Source organism: Aphelocoma coerulescens, chromosome 1 (assembly GCF_041296385.1).
Source record: "Aphelocoma coerulescens isolate FSJ_1873_10779 chromosome 1, UR_Acoe_1.0, whole genome shotgun sequence".
Classification (NCBI taxonomy): Eukaryota; Metazoa; Chordata; class Aves; order Passeriformes; family Corvidae; genus Aphelocoma; species Aphelocoma coerulescens.
The window spans coordinates 24,053,667-24,076,374 of record NC_091013.1 but is presented as its reverse complement, the minus strand read 5'-3'; the positions used below and the strand labels follow the sequence as shown (position 1 = coordinate 24,076,374).

General features: G+C 41.0%; 1 protein-coding gene across 1 annotated transcript in view; it reads right to left on the bottom strand.

The window, feature by feature from the left end:
- Window positions 1-21,996, bottom strand: part of MYO16 (myosin XVI) — a 366,164-nt gene extending 344,168 nt beyond the window's left edge. Inside the window, exons 1-2 of the mRNA XM_069003962.1 lie at window positions 21,927-21,996; window positions 21,454-21,564 (exon numbers count right to left, since the gene is read on the bottom strand). Of these exons, the coding sequence (XP_068860063.1) occupies window positions 21,454-21,478 (25 nt within the window). The 5' untranslated portion in view covers window positions 21,479-21,564; window positions 21,927-21,996. The remainder of the gene's footprint in view (window positions 1-21,453; window positions 21,565-21,926) is intronic.
- Between the last annotated feature and the right edge of the window lie 712 nt (window positions 21,997-22,708).

The window sequence follows — 22,708 nt, the reverse complement described above, 5'->3', positions numbered from 1 at the left end:
GTAACAAATCTCCCAGGTAAAACATCACTAATTGTTACAGAACACAACAAACTGCAAAAGCCAACACCAATCTTTAACATATACAGCCAATAAAAAAGAGGATGGCACAGATCATACAAATTAATATCAAGAACAGATGAATCAATATCATGACTTGCAAAGGTTAACAGATATAAATCCCCTCTAATATGCTCTGGGCAGTCTCTTATCATCTCCAACTGTTCAAGTCCCAGTTCAGGCACTGAAAGGACTGTCATAGTTTAACCCTGTCCAGCAACTCAGCACCACACAGCTGCTGCTTGCTCCCTCACCAGAGCATCCTGGGGAAGAGTAAAAGTGAAAAATTAGTTTTAAAACTAGTAGTCAAGTAATTTTCCAGCACGATGAGCTGATATGCTTTGACTGAGGCCTACTACACACATCTTGTGTTACTCTATGTGGCACCTTGCTCTGGGACAGCTTTATTTTGGACAGAATCTGCATCCAAGTACTTCACAGCCACAAAGAATACATGCTGCTGCAGCTGCACCCATTTCTATTTGTCTGCCAGTTGGCCAGGAGGCACAGACAAGGCAGCATGTTGTGCTTTAAAGATTTCTTACCCCTTAGCAGCCTAGGCACCATAAAACATTTATTGACTATTTTGGGCAACATTTCATTGCAAATTCCATATGCTTAGCTGAACTATTCAATGCCCAGAATGACAATAAAGAGAAGATTACATTTGAATGCACCACATAGCAAGTATTCTACCTTTTAGCTGCTACAGCCCATTATCTCTTAAAATAAACAACACACAGCCGGCTCGCTCCATCAGCTGAGTTCCACAGTATTAGACACCTCTGTGCAGCCTAAGGGTACACGTGGCTCAAACATCTACTCCAGGCTACAGTCTCATCTCCATTCACAGATATTTGCAGAAGAGAATAGAGCCTGAAGGGTGGAAGTTCTTCAGTATGTTGTATAATGCAAAGGGAAAGAAGAAAGGCAGCTACAGATCCTCTCCCCAAGCAAAATGTATGGTCTTGCTTTTAGTTAGAGATATAGCCACATGATGATGATGCACTTAAAATAAAGAAAGAAAATTCCTGCTAGTATTTGGGGGAACTAAAAAAAAGAAAATTCCTACTAGTATTTGAGGGAGGGAACTAAATAAAAACAGTGTCTGATTTCCAGAATAATTTAATGCGTACTGAAGGGAAAGAGCCCTTTACTATGGAAAACCCTTTTAAATAATTTGTCCTTATATACCATCACAAATTAACAAGTGGAGTGAAGTAAGATATGTAACTTCAGGACATATCTCATTTCTTCTGCACCATCATGCATTTGTTCTTGCATATATGGCCGAGCAAAGTGAGAGAACAATGCTGTCTAAAAGTTTAGTTCTGCAGGGTTAGACAGTGCTGTCTAAAAGTTTAGTTCTGCAGGGTTAGACAGTGCAGACTGGCTCAGAAAAAGAGTGTCAGCTAACTGAATGGGTTTAATGTCTCTCTCTTACCTCCCTTGCAAATGAAACTTCTGCCATATTAAGCTATGGGTAACCAGTCTAGAGGAAAGGATGACCTTTTAGAGGCTACTACAATATTTAGGACCCTAAAGCAGATCATTGGATCAGCAGCCTAGTGATAAAGTAGTTCAGATAATCTCAGCTACATCCAGCAATGAGCTCTGGCCAAATGTCAGAGCTTTTAGTCTGCTCTGACTAAAACTGGCCAGGCACCAGCCTTGAACAACAGCTCCAGCACAAACAGAGCTTTACAATGTGCTCCAAACGTTTCTCCCTGCTTTTCCTTTGTGTCACTTGACTGGAAAATTTGCAATCTATGCAATTTTAAAGAGTTTGAGGGGTTTTTGCCTAGAACTTACACATTAAATTGTCCTCTTGAGATCTATTCTGTATCACTTCATACATCCTTCTTTTGTTCGCTATTCACAGCTCATAAAGTCTACTAATGTATACTTTAAATACAGAAGAATCACATGTTTTTCTTCTCATTTCCCTTCCCACTTTCTGCTTTTTTTAGAGCCGAAAGACAGCACCTTTTGCATTAAATCACGACCAGCCCATTAACATTAGGGAACCTTCCCCATTAAAAAGGCAATATATATTGACATGCGAACACTACATTCCCAAAAGCTTTTTTTCCAACACTTCATTAACATTTTTCACTACCGAACCATTATACCCTCCCAGAGTATGTCTTTATTGTCCCATTTCCTCAGCATACCACTAATGACACAACAAAAGGAGAGGAGGCAATGGCAGATAAATCAGCCCAACTTCCCATCAGGTTTCCTTTCCACACTCCTGCCATCTGTGCTGGCTGCCACAGCACTACATATGCTTGAAGACAATAGTGTGGGGGTCACACTCCACACTCCAGCCACTTGCGTCTGCTGCTGTCATTGTCACAGTCCAGTACTTCTGCTGTTTGCCTTCACATGTGCATCTGCAGGGACAGCTTCCAGTCACCCAAACTGGGGGCAGCCAGCTGAGCTCCCAGCACTACACAAGCCCTTCTCCTCAAGAAAGCTGGAGACTCATCCCCTGGTTTGTACCAAGTAATTTACAAAACATAGATTTCAAGACTTGAGAAGCAACATGTTGTATTTTGAATGTCCTGTTTACTCCCAAGAAATTCCCCTGATACAAGATTATCATATAAATAAACTTGTTCACAAAAAAATAGTATTTTTAAAGAAATAAATAAGCAGGAAGCTTAAATCATAAAAAGGGTTAAGAATATGTGTACACTTCTTTCTACTAGATTAACATCAGTAAAAGGCAGAATCAAATATTGATCTATATTTCTAGATTAGCTTTCCAAGGTGTGCAACCACCTTTTCACAGCTGTGAACACAGCACTGCAAAAAATTGATCATCACTCACTTTGCAATCCGAACTGCATGAATCATTAATAGCTGACTTGTTAATTAAATACGGTAGCAGAATTCTAGATTAGCCCTGCCTTTATAAGAACACCATTAATAAACCTGTTTTTCAATTTAGGAAACATCATCTGGGCATAGAGTGGCCATTGTAATATTCCTGCCTAAGTACAATATTTAATTCATTACCTTGACAGGTCACATCACTTAAGCTATCCATGAGCTTTCATTTCATCAGCTTGCAAATGCTATCTCTGTGTCCACACAGAAGCCCAATGCACAATGTCTCCTGTAAATCTCACATCAGCATTTTCACAAACCAGCAGGCACACAAAGAAACCCTGCAAACAGGGGAACTGCAATAGGTTTTCTCATTTATTACTGGGCACCACGCAAAACAACTGTTTAGTTGAAGAATCCTCTTCTTCCCATTTTCCATTCTTCAGTCACTTGCAGTGTATGCAAAATGGAAAAATCACTTTTCTCCACATATTCAACAAGGAATCCAAGCAAGTTCAGTACACCTCTGTCCTTACTCCTTTTATACTGCATATTACAACATGACTATGTGCATTGTACAAAATAGTGCAACATCTGTGAGTGTCTCATTTTTGATTTATCAGTAACATTGATATAATCTATCCCCTGTCTTCCCTCAAGCATGGCATCCATGGCCAACACTTGTTCTTTCAAAAGACAGCCAGCAAACGCTCCTGGTAAAACTACTTGAGAAGCCCTCAGAAAACTGACAGCTAAAAAGGGGTTCTTTTGTGAGCATTTCTGCAAAACATCTATCTCATGCAATCAAATTCACTAACACTTATTGCTAGATATACATGTACATCTTTTATATATACATATATACATGAACAAATAGAAGCATCCTTCGAAATCTAAAAATATTAATTTAGGGTCTGCCCGACTGAACGCATGATGATTAAATGACTAGCACTTTGAAATGCTGAGGTAGCAATACTGCTAAAATACCTGCTGAGATTCAACTCTGGCTTCATTAAGCAGATAAAGTCATCACTGTGGAAGCGCAAGATTGTCTTTTTGGCTAACGCTTAATCATACTTAAAGTATGTATTGCTAATAACTGTGAATAATAAATTAATTCAAAGATTTGTTCTTACATGCATATAGAAGACTGATGAATGGCTGTTAAGAGGTCTGTTTTAGAGAAAGGAAATCTCTTATGCACATTTACTAAGTGCATTTATTCATTCTCACAAATCCTTAACGAGAATTTCACTATTTTCTGTTTTAAGTATACACAAAAGGAAATTTTAGAAAACTGTGACTTATGAAACAAAGCAGAGACCAAATAAAGAATAGACACAGTTCCTCTTTTGTTCGCACTGTTTCTAAGGAGTGCAATTGATCCACTGTCAGTGGTGCTTTTCTAATGCATGCTTGTACATAAACAAGACAGTTATTTTAGAGCAAACCTGTGGTATTTTAAGGGATTTACTTTGCCTCCTCTTCTGAGGACAAAATTTCTCACCTACAAAATGAGTATGACCAAAATTCTGTCTTTGAGAACCTGTGGTATGACACCTTTGGTAGCAATATCTTGCCTATGAATGCAAATCCTGCTCCTTTTCCCACCCCTCCCCCAAACATATTTTAGTAAGTTTTCTATTCTCCTTTACCCCCAAAACACATCATCAAAAAATAAACCACAACACAGATGTCTAACCAGTAATCCATAATGTGCACATTTAATGCTCTAAATGTGAATTATGTAAAGGTATGTTGAGCAACCTGGAAGGCAGAAGCAAGGAGCCCATCTTAATTCTGCGTAAGATACAGGGGTTTTTTTTCTTACAAATGGTTCTTTATACTTTGAAACCAAACAGAAAATTTGAGAGTCTCTAACAAAAAATATTTACTCAATTTTAGCGCACTCCTACAAGATTTCTGATATAAAGTATTACTATATTTATGATATATTTATTACTAATAAACAGTACCATTTATTACATTAGCATTACTGTAAATGTGTTTTTGAGATCCCGTCTTTGCTTCTGCAAATCGGTATGACAGCACTGATTTACCCTGGAGCTAAACCAAATTACACCAGGAACAGTGCAATTCACTCCAGATTTGCAGAGCTGATACACAGAATCAGACAATCAGGCTGGAAAAGACCTCTGAGATCATCGACTCCAGCCTGTGACTGAACATCATCACATCACTTAGACCATGGCAATGAGTGCCCCATCCAGTCTTTCCTTAAACACCTCCAGGGATGGTGACTTCAGCACCTCCCTCGGCAGCCCATTCAAATGGAAGGGTGATTACCCTTCCTGAGAAGAAATTCCTCCTGATGTCCAACCTAAACCTCTCCTGGTGCAGCTTGAGACTGTGTCCTCTTGTCCTGTCACTGGCTGCCCAGGAGAAGAGGCTGACCCCCAGCTGGCTACGGCCTCCTTTCAGGTGGTTGTAGAGAGCAACAAGGCCAGCCCCGAGCCTCCTTTTGTCCAGGCTGAACACCACCCCCAGCTCCCTCAGCTGCTCCTTAGAGGACAGGCATCCCAGACCCTTCACAACCTTTGCTGCCCTTCTCTGGGCAGAGATAAATAGTATTTACCTTGCATCCAAACTGAGAATGAAAGGCTTAATCCCATCACTAGCACAAGAAGAAAATCAGGGAAGTAAACCTCTACAGCTCAAAATCTGGTCAAAACAGAGACAGCTGTCACTAGAAGCCATGGCCATAAGGCTGTGAAAGCCAGTTCAGTCTGTGGTGTTTGCAATTGTTCACATACATTTTGGTCAACTCCACTGGTTTTAATAGATGTGATGCAGTACAGGGGAATGTGTGCAAGAAACAAAGACAGGAAAAAGGGGAAATTTGGTGATTAGAATATTAATATGAGCATTACAGAATATTAATACCTACATAAAAAGGGACACTTCCCCTCAAATGAAGAGGTTTTGTCACAGAACTCTGCAGTTCATCTTATTTTAATGGATTTTGCTTGCTACTTTCTATCATATAGTAGTTCATGAAACAGTTCATAAAATCCTCTGGCAGAAATTAACTGCATTTGTTGTGTTACAGCAGTTGCAATTAAAAAGGCAGTATTTCCACACTGCTACAAAATAAAGTATTAAACGATGAACTTCAGTCTTCTTTGTGCTTAGAGAAGAACCAAGATTTTGCAGATACCTTATTTAATGAGGGAGAAATCTTTGCTTCTTTTGAATTACTTTAAATAAATGCAATTTTCTTGGTTTAAAAGACACTGAATAAATTATACTAGTGATGTGCTTTTAAGATTAAATTGATCTAAACTCAATTAATATAATATATTCACAGACAACATAATAGACTAAATCAAGATCAGTGTGATGTCCCTTAAAGGATGAGTTTTTAGCTGCAATATATACAAAAACACAGGCTTAGAGAAAATTTTCTTGACCACATAGCTGGGGTTCCCATATATTCTGAAACCATTACACATACATAATGCCTTAAATCTCAGACTACAGCAAGAAAAAGTATCCTTTTTTCCAGAACAACCTTTTGGTGCTGCACACCAATTTCTCACACAATTTGTATATGTAGTAACACATAGCTTCAAGGGAAAGTGACACATTAAACACATATGTCCATGAAGATGCAAGAGCATTTCAGCTGCACTACATTCAGTGCCAGAGATTACAGTTCCTGCTTTGCCTGCAGAGGTTGCAATGTGGAGGATTGTCTCAATTGCAAAACCAGCCTTTAATTAGTTTGTGCTGCCAACTGATAAATTCTTCTCCTTAAGCTATTTTACCTGGTTATTTTTGTCACATGATCATATGCACAATGCATTTAGTTTTGCCATACGTTCTTAAAATAATTTTATTCTTTTTTCAAATAAATTTGCCACCCCTCCCACAAACCTATTTTAATAAACTGCCTGTTCTCTTTTAGCACCCAAACACATCACCATAAAAAAAAGACAGATGCCCAAGCGTTAATCCATAATTTCCACATTCAATGCTCTAAATGTAAATTATGTAAAAGTATGATGAGTTACCTGGAAGGCAGAAGGAACCTTGTGGTTAAATATGTCACTTATAACTACAATTATTACAATTAATTCTTTAAAAGGTGAGTCCAAGAGTTGCAAGATAGCATAGGTTCAGTACTTAGTCTCCAAAAATGAGAAAAAGAAAAAAGCTGCATATACTTCAGTCTATTATTTTCATAAATATTACAGATCACAAAATATGAAATTTATTAGCGATTCATAATCTGACAGTTCAGTTGCAGATTACAGGATTTCGTATTTGTGATTTGGTAGTCCATATGCAAATAATTGTATCAGTTGTTGCTGAAGGTTGATGTTGGCCAGCTTTCAGGCATCCATCCAGCTGCTCTCTCGCCCTTCCTCCTCAAAAGGCAGACATTAAGATGGAAAAGATCATGGATCCTGCTAAAGACAGGGAGATCCCTTACCAGTTACCAGTATGGACAAAACAGACTTGATTTGGGGAAAATTAATTTAAATATTTGCAAATTAGGGTAGAACAGTGAGAAACAAAGACATAAATGAATCCAACCCTTCTTCCCAGGCTCCATTTCCCTCCTCCATTATGAGTCTTCTGATTCCTTCTCCCACCCCGGCAGGAAGACAGGGGAATGGGGTTTGGGGTTAGTCTATGGACCACAACCGGTTTCTCTGTGTCACTCCTTCCTTCTGAAACTTTTCCACTGATCCAACATGAGCTCTCCATAAACAGCTCCAACATGGGTCCTTCTCACAGTCTGAAGGCCCCTGTGGGCCCTCCACTGGCTGCAGTTCCTTCAGGCCATGTCTGCCCACTCCAGGGTGGGTTTCCCATGGCTGCAGTCCCTTAAGGCCATGTCTGCCCACTACTGGGTGGGTTTCTCCATGGCTGCAGTCCCTTAAGGCCATGTCTGCCCACTCCAGGGTGGGTTTCCCATGGCTGCAGTCCCTTAAGGCCATGTCTGCCCACTACAGGGTCAGTTTCCCATGGCTGCAGTGTGGACACCTAGGTGCTCCGGCATGGTTCTCCATGGGCTGCAGGGAAATAAAAATCACTCCTTCCACAGCACGCAGGGAAATACCTGCTCTATCACTGTGCACTTCCTCTCCTTTTTTCTCTGACCCGGGTGCTCGCAAGGTTGTTTCCTCACACCTTTTTTCCTCTCACTGCTGTGTGCTGTATTCCCCTTTCTTAAATAAATATTTTCATAGAGGCACCACCAGTGCCTGACTGAGGGGCTCAGATGTGGGTACAGAGGGTCCGTGGAGTCAGCTGGAACTGTGGTTCTCACAGAGCAGCCCCTCTTCTCTTCTCATACCCAACAACTCTGCAGCCTCACTGCTACCAACACACAAATACCCACGCCCAGTGCACTTCTTTACTGGCAAATAGGTTGTTTCCATACATCACATCAGACTACTCAATTCCTCAATCTCCCAAAGCAGGAACTTAATTTACAATAGCTACTATTTAGGAAATGGTAATTTCCTAAAATGTCCTGATTTTTCCATTAGGAAAAACAATAAACTAAGTTTCCAGTGTAACTGGTGCAACACACTACTGAACACTCCAACCAGGACTAAGAGGTTCACAAGTGTTGATGTTGGCAAGGTCCATCCTATGAAAACTCTACACCGTGCTTAAACCAGGGGATATTATATAGACAATCTGCAGCCTGGAATAAAGACCATGAAGAAATGTTTTTGTTTGTTTAGAAAACCAAATGTATACAAAATATAAAAATAGATTAATGTATTCATTGAGGAACTCTAATACATAAATTCATTAGGGAAGCAATAAACATACTGCATAAATTAATTACTTTGTGCTTATCCTCATTAAATGCTACTTAATGAGTTAATAAGCTTGAAAAGCAATAACAAATTGCCAAAGTGCATGCATGGGGTTTTTATTTTTTTTTTTTTTAATAAAGCAGCATATATATCTAACTGAATGCTGAAGCTCTGGATACAGGCTGGTAACATTTATGCAAGGTGGTCACTTTATCTTCTAGCCTTCATGAACAAGCACCTTCTGCCATGAGTGTTGAATTTGTCAGAAAAGCATAAACTTTACAAAGTTCGACTCCTGAAGGTACTTTTATTATATTTCAGGAATCGCCTCCTCAAAATTAATTTTGTACAAATTAATTTGTATTACAGGATAACTTCCAGCTTCTTGGGAAATATTAATCAGAAACTACATATATATATATATATACACATATATATGTCCAGACATGCATATGTATGTGCACACACAGATTTATACACACAAAATAGGAATATATTGCCACATTTGAGAATTAGGCTCGGTATTTGAGAATGAAGAACACCTAAATGTGTTGCCACAGTTACAAACTGGAAAGAGGCTGGGCAGCACTGGAGGAAGCCATATCCAACACCAATGAATACTTTACATTTTGTGATGGGGTATGAGTGCTTCAGCATTAACTGAGCTGTGTTATTAGCATGCCATGGAAGACTGAAATGGTGGCCCCATTTGTCATGTCACAGATATAGACTGCTTATGCTCTCATTTCCTGCAGCACAAAGGCTCAAAGTCCTGTGTTCTTTCTTGTGATTTAAACAGAACAAAAAAAGCCCCACACATACACATTTTTCACTTGCTCTCTTCCCATGTCAAAATTAAGAGAATATGGCAAACTGCATCCCAGAATACATTAGTCATATTGATATTGTAAATGGCTTTATTTTAAAGTAAAATATAACATCTTCAAATCTTATGCAGCATCAATGCATTAACTAAGCATGGTGCAGTGAATGTTTCAAAACACGGTCCTCTCACCTTCCCAGGACACACACAATTCACAGTGAAACTACCAGTGCTACCTTGATAAAATATTTAAAGCAATCTTTGGCCATTACATGAGCAAACATTTCCCAGATAACCTTGGGATATTAATCCAATTTTTCAGCTCTTAAATTGATTTTTTTAACTCCTTAGAGTTACTTACAGCAAAGAAATCTAATTCCTCTTTTTAGGGACAACAAACAGATAAAGTACTATTCTGAACAAAGACTGTAAGTCCTTTTCAGGGATTCTCATTCCTTGGATTATGCTCCTTTTTCCAGGATATTAGTGTGCTTAATTCCTCATTTGTTGAGAATCATGAGCAATATCTAGCAAATTTCAATGCCTGTGATTACATACATACAAACAGCAAAAAAAACCCCATACATCAAAGCATTTTTCAGTATCCTCCAGCCTGATCAATCCACACAAGTAAGATTTCAGTATCAGCTGTCAGCATAAGAACACTTTTGAAACAAAATCCAGAGGAAATCAGCAACCAAAGCAGCATCAGAAAAAGCTACAGCATTAATCTTGCATCACATAAAATATTTTGCATTGCTATGACAGCATGACATCATATTAACCCCACAAAAAGAAGTATACTTCTCAAGAAGGCATGTGCTGATAGTGGACAGCTACCAGAAGTTCTTCACTTAGAAGTAAATAACTCTGTAGCCTAATGTTTAAACAAACCTTCAACTATTTTAAAACCTAGTCACTCTGCAAACAAAACCATGTTCATCAATCACACTAAGTCTTTAGACATTTTCAATTGATTTTGGTCACTTAAGACTAATTCACAAAGGATTCGGAAGCCAGAGCACAGCTAAATTCCATCTCCATGATTGGATAAAAATGTGTATTAAACAAATCAAGACATACTCATGTTACAAACAGGTCCTTGAGAGTTTTGTGCTGACACTTAGGCAATAAGAGAGCTAATGAGAACAGCTATATTCTGCTCAGCACTGTTTAGGACACTAACAAATTAACTTTAGATGATTTGTCATCAAGTCCCTGTAAAAAGAAGCCACACTATTTAAGGGGGTGGGGGAAGAAGAAACACAGCTTACTTATCTATGGAAATCCTCAATCCCAGGCAAACTGCTAGGATAACAGAAAAAATGGTACTAGAAATAACATTTAACAGGGCATAATTTTAACCATTTATCTCAGTAATAATCATGTATTTTTAATTTATTGATAGGCACTTTAACCTTCATTCATGTTTTTGTTTTCAGTAGTCATTATGGTACTTTAGAAGAACAGTTTTGGAAAGGAATTTAAATGCCATTTGAAACAGAAGAACAGCTGGTAGCTTCCCAAATTTTCACAAAAATGGCCAATGGACCCACAAAATGAAAACTGGGTGGTGAGGGATGAGTGTCTGGTTTTTTTCTGCTTTCCTTTAATATATCTTATTATCTCACTTCTGAACCATTATCTATGGAAGAGAAGAGGAAAGGTCATCAGTAGCCAGTGGCAGCACCAGCTGGGAGCTGGAAATGGCACTTGTAGTTTTCAGCTGTCAAATGTTGGCTGAAATTTAGTAAGTGCCAATATGAAATGATTTGTAAATCTGTAGCTTTTTTAAAATTAGCAAGAAAAAATCCAAAGGATTTTGAGAGAGCAATTTGAAGTCTGTTGTAATATTATAGTTATACATAAAGAAGTGTAAGTTGTTGAGTCTCACTGGTTCCCAGGTTAGGAGAACTCCCACCCATGTTCTGTGCTTAAACACCAAAGCAAAACAGCATTCTGTATCACACTTGATCCACTCCCTCTTAAAATGCCCTGATGTCTTTTCTCTGTGGCTGCAAAGTTTTTGTGAAAGTACACATCATCAATAAAAGGAGACTAAATAATGTATTTACTCTTTCAGTGGTATCCATGACCGGTCAATGTCTTACCAACAATGAATGAAGACAAAAATGCAGAAACAATACAGGAAAGATGCAGGAATCAGCAAATAGCTCATTGTGTAGCAAAACTACACAAATATTTTCTGGCTTTGGGTTCAATCTCATGTTTTATATACCAAACTGTAACTTTTACAAAAGAGATGTGCCTTTCCCAAGCAGCAGGCTCTGTGTGAGAACTGTGTGTGTTTGAAAGGAGAAAGAATTCACATATGTGCACCCAGCCCACTAGTAGGACAAAAAAAAAAAAAAAAAAAAAAAAGGGTATGTTTCCTCCACAACTGTGAGTTCAGCAAATATGCTGCCATAGCAGCCAAAACATTGCTGTCCTTTCTGAGAAGATGAGCTAACATATAAGCATGGAAGACACCTGGGCCCACACTTAGGCATTTCCAAGTGCCAGCCTATTTAATCAGCACTGATTAAAACCTTTTGGAATGCACATAGCCAGCCTACCAATGCCACCACACTCCACCACCTCACAATGGCCTCTCAAACATTCTCATCCCCAGTGTGGAAGAGGATGCTTGCATTGAGTCAAGAGTGAAGGGTAGATGACATAAGTGCCTATGCTTGTCTTTGTGTGTACATTTTTTGGATTTCTAGACCAGACAACTGGTGCAAACAGCTACAGCACACTGCTGTGGTCCATCACCCTCATCATGCATCACAAACCAGACCAGACAAATTTACCTGCTGTGCAGTCACTATGTTACATGAATGGGTATGGCCATGCATGACTTGACATACCTGCAGACAATCCAAAGTACTGAATAACTGGCTTTGTCCCTTAAAAATAGACCAACATTTTCCTTTCATCCTGTTTCCAGGGCATAGTATGTTCTGTGGTACTTGCTCTTGAATTGCTGACAAATTCAGTCCTACTCACTGGAACTGAACTGACTTTTTTAAATCTTATGGATTTTACTTAAATTACAGTATTAAAAATATTAAGACCTAGCTAGTATAATGATGGCTTACTATATAAAACAGAAAACCAGAAATGGAATGAGTTTTTAGCTAATGAAACTCCTCTGACTTAAAATTTTTTTCTATCTTATTTGTCCCTGTGGACACTACCTAATTTCCCCTCACTCTTCTCTCGTCTGATAGACTGAAAGTTTTGGGGAGCAGGGACTGCCCTTTGTTTCATGTCTGTAAAGGACCTAGGCAGCCAAAGCCCAAAGGTGTTGAAATGCTATTGCATTTCAATGTCCACATCAAATAACGGGGACCTTTGATTGCATTTTCTAGCAGACACAATTTGCAGTAACTGTATTTAAAACTAATAATGAGAAGACATTTTGAAAGTAGTGTTTTCCATTTTTGAAAAGTATATAAAGAACATACTAAAGCCACCTCACTCTGCCACTTGCAGTGCTGGCAAGATGAAGAACTGATCAGGTATTCAGGTCCACTGGAACATGACCTCCCCTGGCCCATGGAGTGCTTCAGCAGCAGCAGCAGCCACTGCAGCCAGCAGGACGCTGCCCAGCTGCTGTGGGCTCTCCCTCTGCATACCCAGGATTCCTCATCCTGCAACAACTGCACAGTTCCCCTAATCCAGTGCCTTTAACTAAAGCTTTGTAAGGGAAATGTAGCATCAACCTCAGACATCCTCCGTTTGACTAAAAGTTGAGGGAATATGATGGGGGGACAGGGAGAACATCACCAGTGCAAAACCTCCCAGTCCTGTATCAAGGAATAAAATTCCATGTTTTTTGAGGAAACAAACAAACAAAAAAAAAAAATCCCTCAAGATTCTGGAAGGAAATAGCTGCAGCAAGTAAGTATTAATGCACACATAAATACAGAAAGCCTGATCAGTAGTTACACCAATAGATGAAACACACAAAAATTTCACCCTGTGGATGAAAGTTCCATGAGCCAGCCTTAACTCACTGAGATAGGGTTCCCCACCCTGATGAACAATTTTGTTCTCAAGGCACTGGCTGTCTGTTCAAGGCACTGGTTGTCTATTACACTGCCCTGCAGGTCCCGTGTGCTGTTTGTACACACATTTCCTTTCACGAGAAGAAAGAATATGTCTGGAAGCATAGAAAAGATGATTAGATACCAACATCTTGGTTGATACAGGATTGGAATAAAACTACTGATGGCTGTCACCATCCACTCACCCCTCTGTATGTTAAGGTATGGTCACCATCAGGGCTAGGGTCTCTTTACTGGTAGTGCTCATATTAAAGCCCAGCTATATCTGACACTCAGGAGTGCTTCCAAGCCCTTTTTATTGCAGGCATGAGGGGTTAGTTAAAGGCAGAAGACCTCCTGTGAGAGTGCTAGAGAAATGTCCCAGAGGAAGCCAAACTTGGCAGGATCTATGCCCATACTGTTGGTCCAGAGCAGACCCTGAAGGAAATTAGCCAGCCAACAATGCCCTATTTGCACCCCTGCCCCTCTTCACAAGGAACTACTTCTCCAAGGCTGGTAGGGATACTGAATTCATTAGCATATATGAGGTGTGAACAATGAGAAAATTAAACCTGGGGCTAAAGTAAGAGCCAAATTATTTGACGCTAAAACACATTCAGTGAGGTTAGTGAAAGGGGTCAAGGAAGTACCCGGCCACTTGACATCAAAAACAGCATCTGTGGTAGGAAGTAGAAGCAGAGCAGAGTGGCTTGCAGTGTTTTTATATCCTTTCCTTTATATGGCTGTGTTGGCACACTGGGATGTAGACGAGCATGTCCTGCTGGGAAAGGAAGAGATGTGACAGGACTGAGGAATCGTGAGCCCAGGGAACGATCTTGCATGCTGAAGCAGTTCTGACTGTTTTGCATTAAACGCACATGTCCACACTCCCAAGCACACAGCAGTTCTGCCTATGGATGAACCATTTTCTTTTACAAAGACAAATAAGCAAAAGATTAGTTTAAAAGTCTGCTACAACTGTTGCGCAATAAAAACAAGTGACAAGCTTTTAGGCTTAATTGCTTCATCAGTCCAATCGGGAATAAGGTATTCTGAGCCTGAGAGCTTGTTTGTTTCTTTTCCAGCTACATCCATTTAATGAATAAGCAGATCTCTCTCTCCAGACCTTATTTATATTATATTACTCCAGAGTGGATACAAAGCTCCCCATCTTCCAGAACATTAAAAAACTAGCATTTTAAAGAGATAAAAGTATTAGGTTTTAGTTCTGCAAAACATGAACTGCCTTCCAGTACTAAGTATTAGTCAAATTTATCAATCTCTAGAAAGAGCAAGTCTGCTCACCGAAACTGAGACAACATTGGAGAGTCTTTCTCTAAGAATAAAACTGTTATGACCGCCTGGTTGATGGGCCAGGATATTCTCCACCATGTTCTCTGTCTGCAATGCACAGCATCAACTACCTGGAAACAAGCTACAAAAACACCTTTATCCTTCTAAGGCCATGCTACATTTTAGAGTGGCCTTATGGCTGCTCCAAGTTGCACTGTATCATCTATGTTTATAAAAATCTGCCTTGGCTATAAACTGCAAGAGCATACAGCCAGTAAACCCTGGCTACACCCTGAGTCCTCCTCCTCATCCTCTGAAGGCCAAAGATGACTGTGGTATAAAGTGATTCAAGCATGCCTTCTCCACTAGGTAATATCTGAGCAGAATTTGATCCTACAGATGCACATTCTAAAGCCAGAGTCATTTGGGTTTCAAAAACTGACTATTAACTTTTTTTGGAAAGCACTTGACACATTTTATGTCTTTGCCATCATGTAGAAGTACTACTATTTCCTTATAGGCATTGTCTACAGAACATTGTTACAGAAATAAAGCTTTCTACAAGCACTAAAAGTTAGTGGTTCTGATTTCCTTAAGGGTGAATTTTCCATAAAAAGTCTTGCTCCAGCACTGATTGCAAAATTAGCAAGAAGCTTACAAGTAATTAGATTGGGGTGTTAAATCACTAATGTTCCTTAAATAAAACTCCTAATTAGGACACACCACATATTTATCTACAATCTAGATCTGACAAACAGCACAAACTTTCCTTTTCTAGCTGACATCCAGGGCACTGCCTGGGAAATACTAGGCACTCACAGTACTCCCTTCAAGAAGGCTGCAGCCCTCATTTCACTTGCACAATTACAAGCAAGGATGCCTATGCACCTCCACTTTGATACCAAAGCAGACTGGCATAGTAGAGAGAGTCATGGCTGTAAATTCAGATACCTACCACCAGAAGGTTATTTATCTCTCTCTTTTGATTACACAGGAAGCCTGGGTACTTGCTCAGATTAAGCCTCTGTGATGGAATTTAGCTGCTGATACCATAAAAATGTAAAACTATCAACACAAAATATAAAACTATCAACACAATCCCTCCTTCTAGATGGTATTTATCAGACTCTGAGATAAATGCAGTTGGATAAATGCTTTTGTTTTATTACACCTAATAAAACACCACCTGACACAAAGGCATCTCAACTGAGAATTGATCCATAATAAACTACTGCAATACAAACAGCAACAGTTACAATTTCTTTACAGCCCCTTTACCCAAAAGGTACTTAACTGCTTCAAAACAAACTCACAATTATACTGACATTCCACATATCCTGCAGACAGTCTTTCCAAACATTTTGTACCTTATTCTAATTTCAAAACAAAATAATCCATTTTCTCAGAAAAGCAGATGCACAGATCTTTAGGTATCAGAACTTTTTTTATTTTTTAAAAAAAAAGGTTTAAAACTGGTGGTTTTAAACTGGTTACACCAGTTTATTTCAAGTCCACTGAATATCATTTTACGTGAACACAGAATTTCTATTTGCAAGAAACATTTCACTCCCAGTTTGACACTGACCATCATAAAAACTAATATGTCTTCTGAGCCACATGCAGTACCTTTCAGTTACCTGCATTTTACTGTCTGAAGTGGTTCTGTTCTGTGCTTGCACTGCAGCTGCAGAGCTTTTTCTCCCAGCACCAGGTGAGAGGCACTTAAGCCTAGAAGCACCAGAAAAATTAGCCTGGCTACCTACCATAGTGCCTGTATCTTTGAGTCAACACAGCTGTCAGCCTTGCACTGCTGGGGATGCATGTGCTCTTCTATGTTCTCAAGGCCACTGAAGTTTTGATACCTTATCCTAGACATACATTCATTCCAGAAAAGAAAAAGCCATTTTCAGCATGACTGGAATTAACCAGGTACTTCTCTATGTATGATACAAAAGTCACAGTCAAGATGACCTCCCTGAAGCAGTTTACCTGTGAGGCTTCATTGTTGAGACAGTTTAATTAATTTTTCGTCCAGTTTTAAGTGTCACTTTTTATGTAACACCACAGTAACTAACCCATTAAAAAGATACCTATTTGCTCTATCCATTAGAAAAAAACCTCAGTCACCTCTTCCTACAGCACAAGCCAGCAAATTATATTTTTATAATATTTTTCTAATGTAAGTTGCTATTGCAACTTACAATAACCTCAATTGTTTTGCAGTGGATACCGCCAATCCTTTGTATTCAAATATTCATTCATACTAAACATGGACAGATGTTCTGACTGAAAGCAGGTTTGGTGTTTTGTCAGAAAGAACAAGTTTTGCTGAAACGAAAGCCTTCCTACAAATGATATTGCAAATCTAGTATGTAATTTTGGGGCAAAATGTAATGATCACAGATTTCAGCTACATTACTCAGCAGCTGAGACTTCACATTATCGCCATCAAGACCTGAAGCCAGGTCCAACACTTCACGTTGCACGCCTTGCTTTCATGATCCCAAATATTTTAGAGAAGAGAAAGATCTTTCCCTGACCAAACAGATATAATGTTTGCATTAAAACTTCCAGGAATTAGAAAGAGTGGTATTTTAAAACATTTAGAAAAAAGGAACAAGATCTAAAATCCATTATCCAACCCTCCTCTTCCGCATGTGTAATAAGACAGCCAGGAATATACATATTTACAGGCATGAATCAGAACATGATTTGTAATAATTTCTCCACAAAAAGGCTGCGTGAATAGTTCTAGATATACACACATATTAATGTTTATTTGATGTGAGATGTCTCTAAAAAGCGAAATGAATTAACAGCTGTGCCTGGCACCACATGAAAAGCACACCTTAAGGAAAAGTAACAAATTTAAGTGCAAAGGTTAGAGTTAGATGCCTGCCAGGACGGTTTTTTCATCTTATTGAGCCAAAAAATATTTGTTATCTTTTTCAGAAAGATCCAACAAACTGTGATTCACATGAACTTGGCAGAGTCTTAAACCAGCAGGTGTGTCCCACAAAATGGCAAGTGTCTCCAGTAGCTGCTGTTGTTGCCAACACAATTCCCAGGTATCATCAGCTGCATCCCCAACCACTGCTAATTTTGTGCAGGATTGTAACATTTTTCTATGTTCATTAGCTACAATTACCTTAATAACAGTTAGAAGCAGAAAGAAGGTGAGGTGGAAAAAAACACAGAGAATTTGCAAGTGAGGTTTGCTAGACTATGATCAGAAAGACAGTAACAGGCCAACACAGAGGTTTAACTTGAGATAGTACTGACAGACTGTACAAGGTGGACCATGCTGCCTGTTTGAGGTTGAGTTTTTTTGCTGTTGTTGTTTAGCTTTTGTTATGTTTTGTTGGGATTAAGTCAGATGAGAAATTCACTATTTTGTCTTTTTTTTATAGAACTGGACAAAAAAAATCATGGTCATGAAAATCTGAATAAAAGCTTTGGAAGAGTATTTTCTGTTATATCCCACAATTGAAAAAAAACCACCTTTTTTGCTTATATTCAAGCTGCGTATTTAAAGAAATCAGTCTGAAATAACTTGTTGATCAGGACAATTGGGTGAGACAGAAGAGGTTCATGTTCAAATTTGTAATTCATCTCACTGAAGTGTACCATTTATTATGGCCACTTACCTTATGTCCACTTTGTCAGAGCTTCCATGTCTAAGGGAAGAAACCATTCCCTTCCAAAAGAGTAAAAATGTGGTCGAAGCTGCTGTTCTGTCATTTCATGACAAAAAGGTTTTAAGACTGCTTTAACCAAGATGTCCATTTTCCTTGATCCGACACCCTGCATAAGCATGGTATTTTGTAGATACCTTCAAGCAGGGATCTGAATTTGGCACTAAAATCTTGTTTTACAGCGGTGAATGCCAAATGCTTTGCATCTCATTATGCTGGTTTGAAATAATAGTACTACTTAAAAGTAGCATAATGACAACATAAAATGCAAGAGCTCTTTCAAAGCAGTGCAATAAACCACTGTTACCATGATGGTCAGTTGCCTCAAACAGCACTACAAATTCCAAGCAGTTCAAGCTCCATTTAATTCCTACTGTACAATTACAGAATATATGATACCCTAGGTAGACATATTCAAACAACTTTGTACACTTCCAGTTGGAATTATTCTGATCTCCCAGTTCAAAAATTTTCAATGTTTATTCATTTTAGACATTAAATACAGGTTCTGCACACCATACACCAGACATTATTGCTAGTACTTCGAAAATTATTCCATAATCAGGAAAGATTCAATTCATAATGAAAACATATTATAACAGAGACAAAATATATAAGGCCAGTTGTTTTCTGGAAACTTTGAGCTCTGGCTTAACCTATGTAATATTAGACATTTGGCTTCCCCTTTGTTCCTTCCTCTTACAAATTGCTTGCTGTACCTGTGTCATCCTTTGAGGCCAAGGACTGGCTTTCTCTTTGTGTAATGTGATTTGCAGCTGGGATTTCTGAATGCTGCTACAACACAAAATTACAGCAACGGTTCAGAGCTCTGCTCTACCAATCACCCTAATCCCAGTCTTTACTGGTACTTTTAATGGCCCCCCTGCTGTTCCAGAACAATAGCCCACTCAAGAGAACTTGTCCCATCACTATGAATCTACTGTAAACATACACACATATATACATGTACTATGTACATAACATATCTTTATTCTTTTTTTTTTCTTATTTTTTTACCCTCAGGCACATCTCAGATGCTGGCAATGGAATCTAGAATATTTTTACACTCACAAAATCATTCCCAAAGCAAAACACTACCTAAAAGGGCTACTACTTCAGCACTGCCCGCTCATTTTGGATGTAATGTACTGATAAAAGTGGTAACAGGACTGCAAGCAGAATACATGGGAGAATAGCTCAAAAAGAGAATAGTCTCTTATAAAGTTGTGGGAACAGGAGTCGAGAGAAAACACGATCTGCCTGAGATTCTGCCCAGAAACAGCCCACAGCAGGGGACAAAAGTTCCTAAACTCACTATGTAAACACCTAAATTGCATCATACCCCTCTTCCTGAAACATACGGGATTATCCTGACACGTTACGCGCTATCTTGCCAGAGGGAAGGAAAAGTCATTTTTCTCCAGAGCGATCATCCAGATCAGGCTCCCACTGCCAGCAACCCCAGCCCTCGTACCCGCAAGTTTCCAATGGCGAAACCCGGGTGCAAGGAGAGATCCAGCCCGGCACGGCGGCGCGGGGGACAGAGGGTCAGGAGCCACTTGAGGCGAGCTAGTGATGGAAACCAGCCTGGCGCTAACATCGCTCTGAAGTCCTTCTGTCACCCATTCGGGAGGCAGACTCCCAAAAAAGATTGGGATTTAACCGACTGACATTACCAATGAAAGAAAATGTTTATCAGAAAATCGCCATCCGTCTGCCTGTCAGTGCTGATTTCCACCAGCGGGGTGGCAGGATCGCGACAGCCTCTCCGCCCCAAACGGCGGCTCGGGAAGGGCAGCGGCGTGTCCACAAAGGGTCTGGTTTAAAGAAAAGTGCCCATCTGACAGAGCCTGGGCTGGTTTTCTGCCCCCCCACACAAAGAGCGCGGGCTGAGCCCCGCACCTCTCTGACCCCCCGAGCTCCCGGCTCGCTCCCCCGGCGGCCCGGGCGGCTCCTGCCGCCCCTGGCAGACCGCACCGGGGCTGGCGCCAGCCGGCGGGGCCGCTGGCCACGGGCACACGGACAAAAAGGAACACAGAACAGATGAAAAGGCACACACACCACCACCCTCCTCGTTCCCCCAATACACACAAGAGACCACCAACCAAACCCGTCCGCAAAACTCACCTCCTCATCAGCTCGCTCCGGGTACGGGGGAGCCGCAGGGCATCCCCCGCTGCGGTGCGCGCCTGCCGTGCCCCCCGCCGCCCTCCTCCCTCCCTCCCGAGGGCGGCACTCACCTCGGGGGGACGCGGCCGGCCCGGGGGGCCGCCTCTCCGCCGTGCCGGGCAGGGGCGGCGCGGCGGGGCGAGGCACACTTCCACTTTCTCCGGGGGTCTTTCTTTGCCGTACCGAGCCGCGCCGCCTCTACCTCCCCCGGCACTCCTCCCGCCCGCCCCTCGCCGCCGCCTCCCCGCGATGCGGAGCGGAGCGGAGCGGTGCCCAGCGGCCGGGCCGGCCGGGGGCAGCTCTCCCGGCACTGCCCCGCCCCGGTACCTGCGGGGGCAGCCCGGGGGCGACGGGGCGGTCCAGGGCAGACACCCCGCACCTCTGCGGGCACCCCGCCGAACCCCTCTCGCATTCCTCTGCCTCCCTTTGCAGCACTCACCTGTCGTGCTCGGAGCTCACTCGGCCCCGCGGGGCACGCCGCAAAGGGCTGCTGCTTTTTCGGGGTTTGACATGCTTTGTCCGCCCCTCTCCTTCGGTAAACTGCTCGAATGAAGAGGTCCGGGAAGGCTGTGTGGGTGGGAGCGTCTACATGTACTTCAACACAACAAAGACCCACTTGATTCCCTATTGGCACCTAATGCCCAACAAAAGGGAAATGCCGGGCATATCATAATTATCACCCCGTGAGATGGATGCCAAATCAACACTTCTTACGAGGTTGTACTTACAAAACAAACGGCAGCTTGCTTGCATGCATCTATTTCTGTCCCGGTACTATAAGCAGTTTGCTCACGCCCTCCTGCTTTAGAGCTGTGTTTCCTGGCACTGGAGGTAGAAATCTTGCAAAAAACATAAAGGCAGGAAAGTTACAAGTCCTGGCGACAGTCTTTTGACACCTTACAGTAGTGAGACTGGCTGTTAAGATATTTTGCCCACAGATGAGAACCCTGCCTAGCATTTAGCTAAAGTGCACATCAGAGCATCTTTTTTCAATGGAGGCTTAACAGGAATCGTCCTTGCAAAGTCCTCACTAGGCACTGCCCTACACAACACATGCTACGTTCACACACTACATCCTCTCAATAGGAGCCATCTTTGCTATCCTAGCAGAATTCACCCACTGATTTCCTCTGTTTGCAGGGTATACCCTGCACCCCACCTGGGCCAAAACTCACTTCAGGGTTACAGAAGTAAGACTTACCTTCTCCAACAACCCTTTCTAGACCTAGCTGGCATGCCACAATGATACACAGAATACCCAGATGCCTACATATTATGAAATGCTATAGAATATAAACACCTACATATTAAATTACCCTTCACTTGGTCTTGAATGGTCCCTGCTTACCTGATGATGGCACCTGCACTGCTGACTCGAGTTTGGTTGTAAGGGATATAAGCAGCTGTCCCTCGTTTAAAGCTCAATTGTGATCTACATGTAAGTGGTCCACTTTTGAAATGCACTTAAGCTTTTCCAGAGAAGCCCAAGCTATGAATCATGCATCTGACCACAGCTACCTTCACACAAAGTTATAGGGACCTGGTGTGCAACTGAACAGTCAGTGTCCCTGTGGCCAGATTAAATACAGGCAACAGGGGTTGTGGAGTGCAGTGTTGAGGGCAGAGAACACACTTGCTTATGTCTGGAAGCCGAACCAACACACAAGAGCAGAGGAGCCATGAGGCCTGAAGGAAAGGAGAGTCTAGTCTTTAACTTTGTGATTGTGTAATCAGTTAGAAAATGTCCTCCCAGAACAGTTTTTTATCCTGGTATTACACATTATAGGGATCAGAATTTAGACCATCATTCAGGCTCCTGCAGGTTAAATGCTTGAATGATGTCTTCTGGTCCCTTTCCTTTGAATTCTGGCTGCCTTCCGTCTGAAGAACTTTCTTAGAAAGTGGACTGAAACCCTCTGGGGCTAAGGAAGGCCTTCAATGGCTCTTTGTTTGTTGGCCAAGCACTCTAAATAATCAGTGGTT